Source organism: Erythranthe guttata, chromosome 9 (assembly GCF_056151865.1).
Source record: "Erythranthe guttata isolate IM_541 chromosome 9, IM_541, whole genome shotgun sequence".
NCBI lineage: Eukaryota > Viridiplantae > Streptophyta > Magnoliopsida > Lamiales > Phrymaceae > Erythranthe > Erythranthe guttata.
Genome location: NC_142541.1, coordinates 10,424,530 through 10,440,203, shown reverse-complemented (window position 1 = coordinate 10,440,203; position 15,674 = coordinate 10,424,530). Strand labels below are relative to the sequence as shown.

The following is a 15,674-nucleotide window of genomic DNA, read 5'->3' as shown; positions in this document are numbered from 1 at the left end:
TCGACTATAATTTCAATTTTTTTATTTCATTTTTCTTAATTTTAATTTTCAGTTATTTTTGGCATTTTTTTCAAGAAAAACAACTATTTTATTGCCATTTTTAATAAAAAAAACAACTATAAATTGTAAAACAACTATTACAAAACAACTATTTTTTTGCCATTTTTTAATAAAAAAACAACTATAAATTGTAAAACAACTATTTCCGAAAATCAAATACAATTTCGTTTTTTTTCTTCTTTTTCTGGCTTATATTTTCATAATAAACTACAACAATACTGAAAGTAACTATAAAAAAAATCGATTTTTTTCCCCAAATCAACTATAAGAAAACTCTAAACAAACACAAAAAATTGTGGTTTACAATAGTAGAGTTTACTTGAAATAAAAACAACTACAAATTAACGAAATCAAATATATAAACATCAAAATCAATCGAAATCAACTAGCAATCGAAAACAACTACAAAAAATCGGAAACAACTATAAACTATAGAAAACAACTATAAAATATTAAACTCAACTATTAAATTGTTCCTCGATCGGCCTGTAAGTAACTACGAATTCATGCAAAATTTAATCGAAAAAACATCACAAAACATCTCAAATCAAAAATTCAAAAAGTATTCGACACGCTCTAAAACCCTAGGCACGAGATCCACCATTCACCTTTTCTATCCCTTCACTTTTTCATCTCCACTTTTACGGAGATTTGTCGTCGGCACCACCAACAATAATGCAAGAATGGGAGCAATTCTTAGCATAAAGTCCACACCTGCAAATAAAAAACAACTACAAACATCGTAAATCAAACTACAAAAATAATAACAAACAAAATACAACAGCAACATAAACAACTATTAAAAAGTAGCATAAATAACTCAAAAAACAACTATAAAAAGTAGAAAACAACTGTATTATCATTAGTTAGGAAAATACTTGTATTTTATTCTATTTCTTTATACAAGAAAGCCACTGATAGATACACAAAGTCAGACATCGATTCTAATTTACTTGAGTGACCCGAATATTTAAAAAAAAAATACTCATCCTAATAGATGTAAAGAATATATCATAATCTAAATCTTATTTATTCCTCAATGATTCGATGGACAATTAAGTTACAAAAATAAAATATTTTAAGCCCATAATTTTCTACCCTAGAAAAGATGTGAATTTTCTTACCGAATTAAAATTAAATTATTTTATATACTTTAGCCGGGGGAGCGATTGCGGCGGTCTGTGGATCGGAGACGAAGATAGATGAGGGGAAACAAGGAAGACCGTGAGGCGACGTTGGGGCAGAGATGAGGAACGGTAGAAGCGGAGAGGCGGCTCGGTGGAGATGAGTAGCAGCGGCGCAGGGGAGAGAACGAGAGAGAGGCGTGGCGACTTGTAAAAAGAAATTGGACGAGGAATTAGAGAAATAGGGTTTGAGGTTTTAATATGGTAAAAGGGTAATACAGACATAAAACTAAAGATTTATATTTATTCTAAATTAAAATATTAATAGAGGGGGGTCTCACTAATTATGAAAAGGGGGTTATATCCACCCTAATATATGTAAATGATGTAGGGGGTTCTCACTAATTATCCCAAAAAAATGTAGTGATAATTAATTGGCAGTTAATGAATAATTAATTAGTATTATTTTTTTTTAATGTAAAACATGTATTGGAAAAAAAAGAAAAAAAAAAGTGTCTCTCTCATGTCTAAATTGGGCGTGGGATGTGATTTTCCACGCCCACCTTGAGCGTGTTTGTGAAGTTTGAAAGTTTTAGAGAGAGAACATTTTTTGAATGAAGGGTATTTGTAAAATTAGTCCCATAAAAATCATTTCAGTATTCTGAATACATGAGTGAGGATGCAACAAATGTTGATTATGGTGATAGTTCTGGTGACTCTAGCAGTTCCAGTGACTCAAGTGGAACAAAATCAGATGTCGATGAAGAAGATGTATTTGCAGTTATTGATGGTAATTCATCACTTTCTCATTTTTTTTTTTTCCTTTCTCCTTTCTTTTTATGTGATTTGCAGTTTTTGTTTGTTGAGTTATGATAAGTGTTCATTTTGCACGATTTTTACTTATCGAAACTTCGAGTTTTGGTCTTCGTTCGTTTCAGTTTCGGCATTATTTGTACATATTATTGTGTTTCTTGTTTTATTTATTTTATTGGTAAAGAGAAGCTATTTTTGCCGATTCGAAACTATTTTGGAAGCGAAGCCGAAAATCAAACCAAACAAGTGCAAAGTTGCATTTTAGCGGACAATGGCAGCGTTCGGTATTTCATGCATAACTCTCTCATATGACCTCCGATTGAGCTGATTCAAGTAGAGTTAGAAAGCCAACTGCAAGGGCTACAACTTTCGAGAAATGCATTTTTGTCGAATTCGGCCTAAAAAAGGGTCAACACGGAGTTTCAAGTTCAGACAGTCACCATATCGCGATATTGCCATTATGTATCGCGATATGGGGAGAAATGAAATAGAGAGCTTGCATTTTTGCCATATCGGCGATATGCCATCCTGTATCGCGAAATGGGGAGAAATGAAACAGAGAGCTTGCATTTTTGCCATATCGCGCGATATGCCATCGTGTATCGCGATATGGGGAGAAACGAAACAGAGAGCTTGGGTTTTTGCCATATCGCCCGATACTGATGCCCATATCGTGATATGGCCTCGGAATGTGTAAAAAATATCTAAAAAGGCAAAATTCCTCAAGAAGCTTTGCCTTACTATAAATAGAAGCAAGCCCCTCACTCTTTTTGGGGAGTTGTTAGACTTTCTTCGGAATTGGTCTTCGGTTTTTCTTCGGTTTTCGCCAGTTCTTCGCGAGAAGCTTCGACGAGGGGTGTTAAGTGTATATTTTTACACTTTATCGTATCTTTTTATTTGAGCTTTTTGTGTGAATTAACGATAATTGGTGCTTAAAAAGTTGATTTATTGTATTCTAGGTACAAATTGAAGAATTGGAAAAGTTTGGGGTCAAAACTGCAATTTTGGAGAAAATATGGGCCAAAAGTGAAATAATAAAAAATATGTAGAATTTGGCACGGGACGGCCGTCCCAGATTTACCCTTAAACATGGGACGGCTGTGCCAACAGCAGAACTGGGGCAGAAGGTTTCGGCGATTCTCGCGCGGCCGTGTGAGATTTTAACTGATTTTCGCACGACCGTGCCAAAACACGCTGGAGACAATTTTGGACTTTTAAACACACAAGGAAACCTAGAATCATCTACCAAGTTGGGACATCTATTTAAGCCCAAACCAAGCACGAATCAAAGGACTTTGGGGGGACACAAGCGTGGAGCGAGAGGAGCGAGGAACGAAGATCAACGAAGACTCAAGCATAGTTTTTCTTATTTCTTTTATTAATTCTATTTTATTTATCATAAGAATTACGAGTAGCTAAGCTTTTAATCTAGGATTTTGTTGGAACCCTATGTGGGGATGGTGAACCCGTTTTCTTGAGATTATGCAATTATGATTTTATGATTATTTCTTCTACTTGTTATGATTGTTAGTGCATGAACTTGATCAATTTCTGTGCTTTATCTGTGATTATTGGGATTGACTCGACAGAGCTATTTTGATAATTAGACGGTAAGTATAAGAACCTTCGAGTAGTTTTCACCGGATGAGTGTGTCAATTGCATGTGGTGTCGTAGACATACAGATATCACCTTAGGTAGCCATTTACGAGACTTGTTAGTTAATGCTTTATTCATAATTTGTTTGCATAGACATATAGTGAACCGTTTATGAATAATAGACTCATAATACACGCGACAGCGGGTTATGAGTAAATTAGTGTCTCGGGTTAATAATCATGAATCATATATTTCATAATTGAGGGGTTTTGGGTGAGCAATTCTTGCATAGGGGGAAGATAAAATCCTAGGTCCGTTTTTATTGTTATTTTCTCGTGTTTAATTGCTTTCATAATTAGTTTAATTATTTAGTTTTGATAACTTTGCGTAGGCTGGATAAAAATTATAATTGTTAGAATTTGGTACTTAGGATTAGATAATTTGAGTATTCCCTGTGGGATCGACATCCGACTCTCACGAGTCCACTTTTACTACTTGTTTGCGATACGTGCACTTGCGTGTTAGGTATTTAGCACCCAACAAGTTTTTGGTGCCGTTGCCGGGGAATACAGCTAAATTATCTATTTATTCTAATATCAAATTTGAGCAATTTTTCTTACTTCAGCCATTTAATTTTTATTTTAATTTTTAATTTTTATTTTTATTTTTTGTTTTTGTTTTATGTCTGGTTACAATGTTCGGGCACCTCAAACGGGATATGAATGGCTTCCATCTGACGAATACCTCCAAAACACCTATGATATTCCTCCGTTCTGTTCAGCATGTGGTGGAAATCATTATTCCGATCAATGTTGGGGATCACCAACAACGACGAATTTTGACGAAATTACCAAGGGAGGTTATTGGAACACTTACACCAACAACACATACGAGCAAAGCTTTCAAGACCAAGATTTGAACGAGTTTCAACATAGAGAGCCACAATTTGATGATTTTCAAAATTATTATCCAATGCAGCAGCAACAGACCACTGATGAACAAGTTGATTTGGTATCCCTCATTACCGATTTCATGAAGTCCACTCAAGCATCATTTCGAAACATGGAGATACAACTGGAAGAGATTAAGCTCAAATTAAAATCTGAATCCCTTGAAAATATTCCAGACGAAATCGGCAATGGTTATATCAAAGAAAATTCGGGTGAAGCCTGCGGTGAGAAAAATCTTCTATGTCCAGAAAATAGTGTCGATATGAGAGAAATAGAAATTACGAAGACACTTGAGCATGATGAATCTGAGAAGGCAATCGAGCTAAACCACGAAGATGCCTCAGAACAAGAGAAGAAGGAGATGGATGTAATGATTGAAGATTTTCTAGTTGTGGACCCTGTCGTTGATCTAAATGTAGATTTGAAGGCATCAATAGAGGTTGGTGAGAAGACGAATGTGTTTGAAGTGGAGGTTATACGCGGACGTGAGGTTTTTGTGTACCGATTTGAGGGAGCGGGTGATGAAGATCCCATCTTAGCTTCGTACCGATTGATTACAACCAAGAAAGACTACAAGCTAAGGTGGACCCTGATATATTGCAATGCTATCCATGCCTTGGTTGCAATTGAAGTGATAGAGCTCATGGATGGATGCACAATCTACAAGGCTTTGGATTGGACATAACAGTTTTAAGAAGCAAAGTCTGGCTGAAGACTTAAAACTTAGCGCTTCTCGGGAGGCAATCCAAGCATTTATCGATTTTCGTATTTTTATTTTTCTTAGGATTTTAGCATGCGCAAACTAATAATTTAATCTTGTTTTAATTTTTAGGTCGAAAATCAAACACTAAGGGATCGGACGTTAAATGTGGATTGAATGAACATCAAAGAGTGCATCCCGGAGAAGGACTTTCCGACTAATCAGGTGTATTCTATCCTTGAACTTTGTTCTAATTGCATTGAGGACAATGTAAATTTTAAGTTTGGGGGTGGAAAATTACTTGTTTTTATGTGCTTTAATTTTTTAGTTTGCATGCCTTCGGATTTTTTTTTTCGTTTATTTATTGTTTTCTTAAAAAAAAATTGCTTGAGTCGAATACATCGATGAGTTATAATTATGAGAGATGATCGATGTTTAATGATGAAATTGCGTGCTTTATCTTGATTGTGATTGAATTTTGGTGAGCTTTTGATTCAAAGTGTCGTAGGAAGGAGTCATTGTTAGGAATCACGAATTATGCCTTGCTTTGGTTGAAAGTTTTGTGTTTTAAAACGTGGAATTAATTTATGCTATATCATATGCTATTCGGTTTTAGAACTTGCCTTAGGAATTTACAAAAGTGAAATATTAAATTGTTGAGCAATTTGGGAAGTGATTTGGGCCATCTTTGAACCGTTTGAGCCTTTCAAGCCTACCTTTAAATTTTTATCATTCGAACCTTGATTGAGCCTTGGAGAAACAATGATCTTTCTTTTAGCCAATGTGTATAAGGTAGAATAAATGGAGATTCTTGAAAAATTACCCTTTGGAGTTCGGTTGGAAAATTTATAAGGTCCTTCTTCTTCCTCTACCAAAAAAAAAAAAAAAAAAAAAAAGAGAAAAAAAAAAGAAGAGAAGAAAAAAGAGAAAGAAGAAGAAGAGACTAGAAGGGAGATGAAAGGACTAGTTGTTGAATTTTTGTTTGAAAGCTCGATCCATTGTCTTAAGAGCAAAAGTGGAGACTTTTGAACTCTTAAAAATCGAGTTTATTAAAAGTCCTTGGAGGTGAATTCATTGTTTCAAACGCTTATCTTTCAAAATTTGGCGTAATCACCTCAATTCAAGAAGCATAGCCACCTATACCCATATCTCCTACCTCGAACCAAAAAGCCCAACATTTGAAAGCCAAAAAGTCCCAATGATCCCAATAGCTCAATTATTTGATACTAGCCGAGTAAAGAAATTTGGTGAGTCTTTGGAGTTGAATATTACTATGTAAGTAAAAAATTTCTCCATTTTTAATGTACAAATATGGGATACTTGAAGCGATAGCATGGTTTGTGGTTTTTAGCAATGGTGAGTGAATACGTATCTTTGAATTACAAGCTTGTAAATTTTTGAGAATTGTTATGATAATTGCAAGTTCTGAAAAATGAAAGTTGACCATTAATCTATGTGATGAGAGGCAGTTGTTGAGAGTGTTGCTGTGAAAGTTGCTAGTTTTTGCTTGAGGACAAACAAAAGATCAAGTTTGGGGGTGTGTTAAGTGTATATTTTTACACTTTATCGTATCTTTTTATTTGAGCTTTTTGTGTGAATTAACGATAATTGGTGCTTAAAAAGTTGATTTATTGTATTCTAGGTACAAATTGAAGAATTGGAAAAGTTTGGGGTCAAAACTATAATTTTGGAGAAAATATGGGCCAAAAGTGAAATAATAAAAAATATGAAGAATTTGGCACGGGACGGCCGTCCCAGATTTACCCTTAAACATGGGACGTCCGTGCCAACAGCAGAAATGGGGCAGAAGGTTTCGGCGATTCTCGCGCGGACGTATGAGATTTTAACAGATTTTCGCGCGGCCGTGCCAAAACACGCTGGAGACAATTTTGGACTTTTAAACACACAAGGAAACCTAGAATCATCTACCAAGTTGGGACATCTATTTAAGCCCAAACCAAGCACGAATCAAAGGACTTTGGGGGGACACAAGCTTGGAGCGAGAGGAGCGAGGAACGAAGATCAACGAAGACTCAAGCATAGTTTTTCTTATTTCTTTTATTAATTCTATTTTATTTATCATAAGAATTACGAGTAGCTAAGCTTTTAATCTAGGATTTTGTTGGAACCCTATGTGGGGATGGTGAACCCGTTTTCTTGAGATTATGCAATTATGATTTTATGATTATTTCTTCTACTTGTTATGATTGTTAGTGCATGAACTTGATCAATTTATGTGCTTTATCTGTGATTATTGGGATTGACTCGACAGAGCTATTTTGATAATTAGAAGGTAAGTATAAGAACCTTCGAGTAGTTTTCACCGGATGAGTGTGTCAATTGCATGTGGTGTCGTAGACATACAAATATCACCTTAGGTAGCCATTTACGAGACTTGTTAGTTAATGCTTTATTCATAATTTGTTTGCATAGACATATAGTGAACCGTTTATGAATAATAGACTCATAATACACGCGACAGCGGGTTATGAGTAAATTAGTGTCTCGGGTTATTAATCATGAATCATATATTTCATAATTGAGGGGTTTTGGGTGAGCAATTCTTGCATAGGGGGAAGATAAAATCCTAGGTCCGTTTTTATTGTTATTTTCTCGTGTTTAATTGCTTTCATAATTAGTTTAATTATTTAGTTTTGATAACTTTGCGTAGGCTGGATAAAAATCATAATTGTTAGAATTTGGTACTTAGGATTAGATAATTTGAGTATTCCCTGGGGGATCGACATCCGACTCTCACGAGTCCACTTTTACTACTTGTTTGCGATACGTGCACTTGCGTGTTAGGTATTTAGCACCCAACAAGGGGTTTCAACTCGGGTTTTTTCATAAGTTTTTTCTTTACGTTTAGTTTATGATTTCTTGTGTTCTTCATTTAGATGCTATATGTTTGTAATGAACTGAGCATTTTCTCTTAGGGAAATGAAACCTTGTATATATTGATTTTGATTTGCAGATCTGTGATCTATTTATCGTTCTTTGATTCTGTTTATGTTTTCCTGTATTAAATGCGTTCGATTGTTTGGCCAACAATTGAATTGATTGTAAATGGGAATGACCTCGAGAGAGGATTTCTCGTTTGATTTTAGGAAAACATAGCTCGGGTTGTGGAAACGGAGACGTGATGCACCTCGGGTAGCCCTTAAGGACTTGACCTAAATGCTCTCTTAATATCAGGTTCTGAATGGAGACGTCGGACCTGTGGGTAGACTCTAACTACACTGGAGACGGGGGTTAGGGTATTTTAGTGTTTGGGTTAGCGAATATAGAATTGATATTAGATTCAGATTTGTAGATCTTTATCGATAGTTCATTGGTGGATTTTACCCTAGAGGCCATAACACGTCGGAATTCCTCGCTTATACTGGCGGATCGTTGCTTTTATTATTGTTTCTTTCTTTTTAGCTTCATCCCCCACCCTTTCGATCGTCTAGATAAAGTTTAGGATAGGATAATTACGGTACTTGGTAAATTTAGGAACTTAATTCCCTGTGGATCGATATCTGGAATTCACTATTCTACAAAACGCGATACTGTACACTTGCAGTTTTTCATACGTAGGTTTTACGCGTATCAAGTTTTTGGCGCCGTTGCCGGGGAATTAGTTAATCTTGAATTTACTAATATCGTTACCAACTATCCTTACTTTACTTTAGACATTTTTTTTTCTTTTTTTTCTTTTGATTTTTGTCATTTGTTTTAGCAAATTTGTATACATTGATGGCCTCGATATATGATATCTCTCTTTACGAGATTCAATCCAGAGGAGATTACATTCAACAAGAGTTGGAGGATATTGAAAGACATCGAAGGTTGAACCTAGAAAACGGAATTACACAGACAAATGAGCAATTGTGCTATTTACAAGACGAACTCCTCTTCCTGGCAAATATTTTCGAAAATTTTCAGATATGTCACTTTCACAAACCACATCCGACCATCCTTTATGAAGACAATGAGGTATTTACAGATTTTCGTATAAACGATGAGGTTGAGCACCTTGAGGGAATTATTCATCCCAGTTCTGTAGATACTTTTGCGTGTGATGAGAGTGGGATGAAGATGATGGTAGAGGAACTTGACGAACAAAATCCTATCCACAGTGCTACTCCGGATTTGAGTGTGAGCGAGAAGACGAGTTTCAAATTTGAGGTAGAGCTTTCTCCAAAGATCGAGTATCTTGTATACGAGTTTGAGAGATCGGTAGGCAAGCAACCCATCCTAGTCTCCTACCGAGTGATTTCCCAAGCAAACGAAAAGTACCATGGGTTGGGATGGTCATTACAAGATTGCAATCTACTCCATGATGTGATTGCAAAGTATGTATCAAGACTGACGGATGGATGCGCAATCTACAAAGCTTTGGATTGGACATAATCCATCCAAATTGTGTCGAGCCGTCGACTTTAAAACAGGCGCTGAATGGGAGGCAACCCATTATTTATTTCTCGTCATTTATTTTCTTTGTTTTTGTCGTTTTAGCATTTTTTTTGTTTTTTTGGTTTAAGCTAGATTTCACCCATTTCTTGATTTTTGCCGGTATCTCGTTCCCAAGAAAAGAAGAGTAAGAAGTCGGTGAAGTCTACACAACTCCGGCAGTTCGCCCTCGGTGCCAAAATCCATGGCACCCCGTGCAACCAAAGAACACTTTCGCAACCGTAGAACACTGATCAATCTGCGGCACGCCTGTTCAGGGCGTATTTCTTTCTCATATCTTTTATTTTTCGCATTGAGAGCAATGCATGATTTAAATTTGGGGGTGAGTTTAGCTTATTTTGATTCGGTCTTTTGCAGGCATATCATATAATTTAGTTTCGTTTATGTATTTCGAATTCCGTAATTGTGTTATGTTTGTCACATGCATTTCATTTAGTAGTGAGTGTAAGTTGCATTTCCGGATTCTATTGAAGCAAAGCAATTAATGAATTAGTAGACTGGCTAGTTGATTTTAAAATTGAAATTGTGGATAACCGGCTAATAATAGATGAACCTTCCGACTGCGTTTTTGCAACTTGTGTGGATAGCCTTTCGAATCCTTCCCGATTAAGCTTGAGCGCACTTTTTCTGAGGGGTATGATAGTATGAGGTTTGGGGGGCGAGTTAGAATTGAATTATGTGTTCACAATTCGAGTTGTTGGCTAAAATTTCTATCAATGGTCTTTACGTTTTTATTTCATGTTATATTGTCTATTAAAAAAAAAAGATAAAGAGAAAAATAATAATATGCGGTGTTGTTGTGATTCACGCTCTGATTTCCCCGCCTTTGTGACTCGAGCTTAACCCGTTGGGTGCACCTCGTCGCCTAAGTCTCTTGAGTTGTCAAGCTTGGGGGTTTCTTGGACTAAAGTTCGATACATGGGTCAGAGAGATAACACAGTGGTGTCGAGCCTTGCATGAGTCACGATTATGCCCGTTTCAAAAAACAAAAATGAAAAAAGGAAAAAATTGTGATGAAAATCACTAAAAATATTGTTGTTGTCATTTCTGTTTGAATAAATAGACCTACTTATGCCCAACTCGAGTTTTTGAATTTCAGAATCAAAACTTATTTTTCACCCACATTTCTACTCAAAACCCTCGATGAGTGTGTTTATTGTTTAATTACGGATTATTGAGTCTATCTTTCATTTTGGTGTAGAAACAACTAATTGCGTTGGTAGGAAAGTCGAATACCTTAAGCCGTATGCCATTCTAAGATTTTAAAGTTATCTAGCTCGTCTAATCTTTGGAATTAATTGCAATGATTTGACCAATCCGGCAACTTTGTGGGTGTGTTGTCTGAAAACCCTCACGAGACACAACTCGTCCTTTGGGGGTACCCAGAGGTTCAAAGGCTTGTTGCATACGCTAAATGCAATCGTGATTCCCTACGTTAGTGGCCTAGATTTAGTTTGTTGTTTTTGTTCTTTTTTGTTGTAGTTTTGTTTTGATTTACTCGGGACGAGTAAAGATCTAAGTTTGAGGGTGTGAAAAGTGTTCATTTTGCACGATTTCTACTTATCGAATCTTCGAGTTTTGGTCTTCGTTCGTCCGAGTTTTGGCGTTATTTGTACATATTATTGAGTGTCTTGTTTTATTTCTTTTATAGGTAAAGAGAAGCTATTTTTGCCGATTCGAAACGATTTTGGAAGCGAAGCCGAGAATCAAACCAAACAAGTGCAAAGTTGCATTTTAGCGGACAATGGCAGCGTTCGGTATTTCATGCATAACTCTCTCATATGACCTCCGATTGAGCTGATCCAAGTAGAGTTAGAAAGCCAACTGCAAGGGCTACAACTTTTGTGAAATGCATTTTTCTCGAATTCGGCCTGAAAAAGGGTCAACACGGAGTTTCAAGTTCAGACAGTCACCATATCGCGATATGGGGAGAAATGAAACCGAGAGCTTGCATTTTTTCCATATCGCGCGATATGCCATCCTGTATCGCGATATGGGGAGAAATGAAACATAGAGCTTGCATTTTTGCCATATTGCGCGATATTCCATCCTGTATCGCGATATGGGGAGAAACGAAACAGAGAGCTTGGGTTTTTGCCATATCGCCCGATATTGATGCCCATTTCGCGATATGGCCTCGGGATGTGTAAAAAATCTAAAAAGGCAAAAATTCCTCAAGAAGCTTTGCCTTACTATAAATAGAAGCAAGCCCCTCACTCTTTTTGGGGAGTTGTTCGACTTTCTTCGGAATTGGTCTTCGGTTTTTCTTCGGTTTTCGCCAGTTCTTCGCGGGAAGCTTCGACGAGGGTTTCGATTCAGTTTTTTCATAACCTTTTTCTTTACGTTTAGTTTATGATTTCTCGTGTTCTTCATTTGGATGCTATATGTTTGTAATGAACTGAGCATTTTCTTTTAGGGAAATGAAACCTTGTATATATTGATTTTGATTTCCAGATCTGTGATCTATTTGTCGTTCTTTGATTCTGTTTATGTTTTCCTGTATTAAATGCGTTCGATTGTTTGGCCAACAATTGAATTGATTGTAAATGGGAATGAATTCGAGAGAGGATTTCTCGTTTGATTTTAGGAAAACATAGCTCGGGTTGTGGAAACGGAGACGTGATGCACCTCGGGTAGCCCTTAAGGACTTGACCTAAATGCTCTCTTAATATTAGGTTCTGAACGGAGACGTCGGACCTGTGGGTAGACTCTAACTACACTGGAGACGGGGGTTAGGGTATTTTAGTGTCTGGGTTAGCGAATATAGAATTGACATTAGATTCGGATTTGTAGATCTATATCGATAGTTCATTTGTGGATTTTACCCTAGAAGCCATCAAACGTCGGAATTCCTCGCTTATACTGGCGGACCGTTGCTTTTATTATTGTTTCTTTATTTTTAGCTTCATCCCCCACCCTTTCGATCGTCTAGATAAAGTTTAGGATAGTATAATTACGGTACTTGGTAAATTTAGGAACTTAATTCCCTGTGGATTGATATCTGGAATTCACTATTCTACAAAATGCGATACTGTACACTTGCGGTTTTTCATACGTAGGTTTTACGCGTATCAAGTTCACATATATAAGGGGAGTTGTAATTATTCTATGCAGGGGCTAAACTTTGGGGTTTTTTTTTATAATAAGATCAACAAACATTACTTTATTTTGCTCAGAAAGTCAGAAATAGGGAGTTCGAAATTAATAGACGGTTGTCTGAACATATTTTGACTTTCTTCCCAAATAAGATCATGATTATGAAATTTATTTCTAGGTTACGCATAATAGCTTAGTATTTGAATATCACAAGTCGGTAGTTGAGTACTATGATTCAGTGAGTTAATTGCATACACTCCCTGTGAAACGTCTAATTGCCGTAAAAGCTTCTGTGTAAAAATAATTGGCAAGGAACTTCCTATGGTGGGTTTTATTCAGCCCACCGCCCCCATCGAAATAAGCCCTGTTGACTAACATGAAATGAATTTTCTACCCTAATGAAGATACTGCGTCAATCAACTCTCAAAATTCATCTCCCCCCTATTCGCGAATCAGACCCACTCCCCAAAATCCTTATCCAATACCAGACCCACTCCCAAAAACCCTAGAAATCAATTTTGTCTGCGAATCTCTATTTTGCTGTGCAAATCGTGAAATATACTTGCAACAAACACCATATTTGTGTCGTGAAACACCAACTCGGTACCCATTTACGCATATATATGAGGAAGAAGAACGGGAAAATGTGCAGACTAGAATCCCGTTGAAATAATTTCTCCAATTTCTGGTTTTTGACGAGGTAACTTGAAATGTATTTTCCCACTTCTCTTTTTGTTAACATATGTGGAACTTTTTTATATTTAGTTATTTAGAGATTTGTGGGTTGTGGTCCATTTTCTCTATTTTATTGCTTTGTAGGGTATATATTGTCTGCATTTGTGTTGGAGTTTGTGTATGTGGTCCATGTTTTCAATTTTATTGTTTCATAAAGCACATTTTGTCTGTAGGTTTAGGGAACATGTATGGTATAGGATTTCTTTATGATTTCTGGTTGTCGATGAATTTGAGAATTTTTTTTAATATATTTGTGGTTGTTGAAAACTTGTTTAATATATCTTACTCTTTTTTTTTTTTTTTTATATGCAGATGGACACCCTCTGCAAAATTACTATTTGGTTAGATGGAAAATTTGTACATGAGCCAAGACTAAAATATGGTGGAGGAAGAAAGAGTGAGGTTGAAAGGGTGTCCTTAGACTACATGAACATGGACCTAGTGTTCCAAATTTACCATTATTTTTTGTACCCGGGGCAAACACTGGAAATGGGGTTGCAACGTATTGTTGATGACAATCGTATTCCTTTTATGGTGAATGTACATGAAAGGTTGAATTTTCTAACATTGTATACTGAAGAATCTGGAATAGAGCCATTGCTTGGAGTTGGTAAAAACGAGAGTATTATATATCCAAAAGTACTACAGTTGGGGTATGGTGAAGAGGGAATTGAAGCTGATGAGGTACTGGAAACTACAGTGGCTAGTGATGTGCAAAAAAATACAGTGGCTAGTGATGAACAAGCAAATGCATTGGCTAGTGATGAGCAACCAAATGCTGTGTCTAGTGGTGAGCAAGAAAATGCAAGGACTGAGGATGCACTAGAAGAAAATGCAAGGGATATGGATGAATTTGAAGAAAATACATGGGTTGGGGATGAATTTGAAGAAAATGCATGGGTTGGGGATGAACTTCAAGAAAATGCAAGGGTTAGGGGATGAAGTTCAACAAAATGGCAGGGCTGGTGATGAAAATGAAAAAAAGGCAAGGACAAATGAACCAGAATATGATGAGGAAATTGAAGAGGAAATTGCAAGGGCAAGGGCAGCTTTTGAAGAGGAGCTTGTAAGTGAAAGGACAACTTTTGAAGATGAAATTGCAAGTGAAAGAGTAATTTATGAAGATGAAATTGCAAGTATAGGTGAACCAGCTTATGAGGTACCAACAAATGAAGAGCCACTTCATAATACTGCAAAATATGAAGATTTTGAGGGTGATGATTCATCAGATCATGAATACATTCAAGGTGATGATGTAGAGTCTTCAGAGGATGATGTAGAATCCAATGCTCCAAGTGAGAAACTGGATGATATTGAAGGCTCATCAGATGATGATATTTTTGTGGATAGACAACCAACTAAGAAATAGTTAATCAAGAAGCTGAATACAATGGGAAAGAAAGCTAGGAGCAAAATAAAAGAGTGCAAAGATGTACAATAAATCCATCTACATTCCATTCATCCCAATGGTTCAGTGATGCTAAAGATGATGATAATATTGAAAATTTGGATGATCCACAGACAGCCAAATAGCCTACGTTTACTGAATTCCAAAGTATGAAGAACAGAAACTTGGAAGAATTGATGAAGTTTTCAAATATTGGCATTTTCAGAGAGGCTCTTACAGATTGGGTGGTAACAAATGGATACGAGTTAGAATATAAAAAAAAATGAAATGAAGTGAGTCACTGCAGGATGCAAAGAATCAGGTTTTAATTGGAGGATTCATGCCTCTGCTGTACAAGGTGGCCAACATTACAGGTACAATATTATAATATTCTCTTTTTACTTTTTACTTTATATATTATATCAGATTATGTAAGTTTTAATGATAATGATATTTCAATTTACAGATAAAGATAATCACATGGGAACGCACATGTTCCAAAAAACTGCCAAGTACATATGTAAAAGAATGGAAGATGCCGTCAAAGAAAATCTAGATGTCCCCATTCAGAAACTTAGCTACTCTGTTTTGAGAAAGGTCGGTGTAGAAGCTGGGTACTGGAAAACTTTGAGGGCTAAAATGGCAGCCGTTGATAAAATCAGAGGTGAAGATGCTAAAGTGTACAATCAGTTGTGGGATTACTGTGAGACTGTAAGAGCAAGGTTCTAAAAGGCGGTTATCGAGTTCAGAACGGTTA

General features: G+C 36.3%; 1 protein-coding gene across 1 annotated transcript; it reads left to right on the top strand.

Annotated features, from left to right (window-relative positions):
• The first annotated feature begins 1,751 nt into the window (after positions 1-1,751).
• On the top strand, positions 1,752-14,899 carry LOC148768058 (uncharacterized). Its single transcript, XM_088822752.1, has 3 exons — positions 1,752-1,974; positions 13,843-14,460; positions 14,516-14,899. Exons 1-3 carry the CDS (start codon positions 1,864-1,866, stop codon positions 14,897-14,899), a joined length of 1,113 nt encoding a protein of 370 aa, XP_088678878.1. The 5' UTR covers positions 1,752-1,863.
• Positions 14,900-15,674: the final 775 nt, after the last annotated feature.

Coding starts and splice junctions, on each gene's coding strand:
- LOC148768058 (XM_088822752.1), top strand. CDS start 1,864: ATGCAACAAATGTTGATTATGGTGATAGTTCTGGTGACTCTAGCAGTT. Junction 1,975..13,842: donor TGTATTTGCAGTTATTGATG/GTAATTCATCAC, acceptor TTTTATATGCAG/ATGGACACCCTCTGCAAAAT. Junction 14,461..14,515: donor AACTTCAAGAAAATGCAAGG/GTTAGGGGATGA, acceptor AATGAAAAAAAG/GCAAGGACAAATGAACCAGA.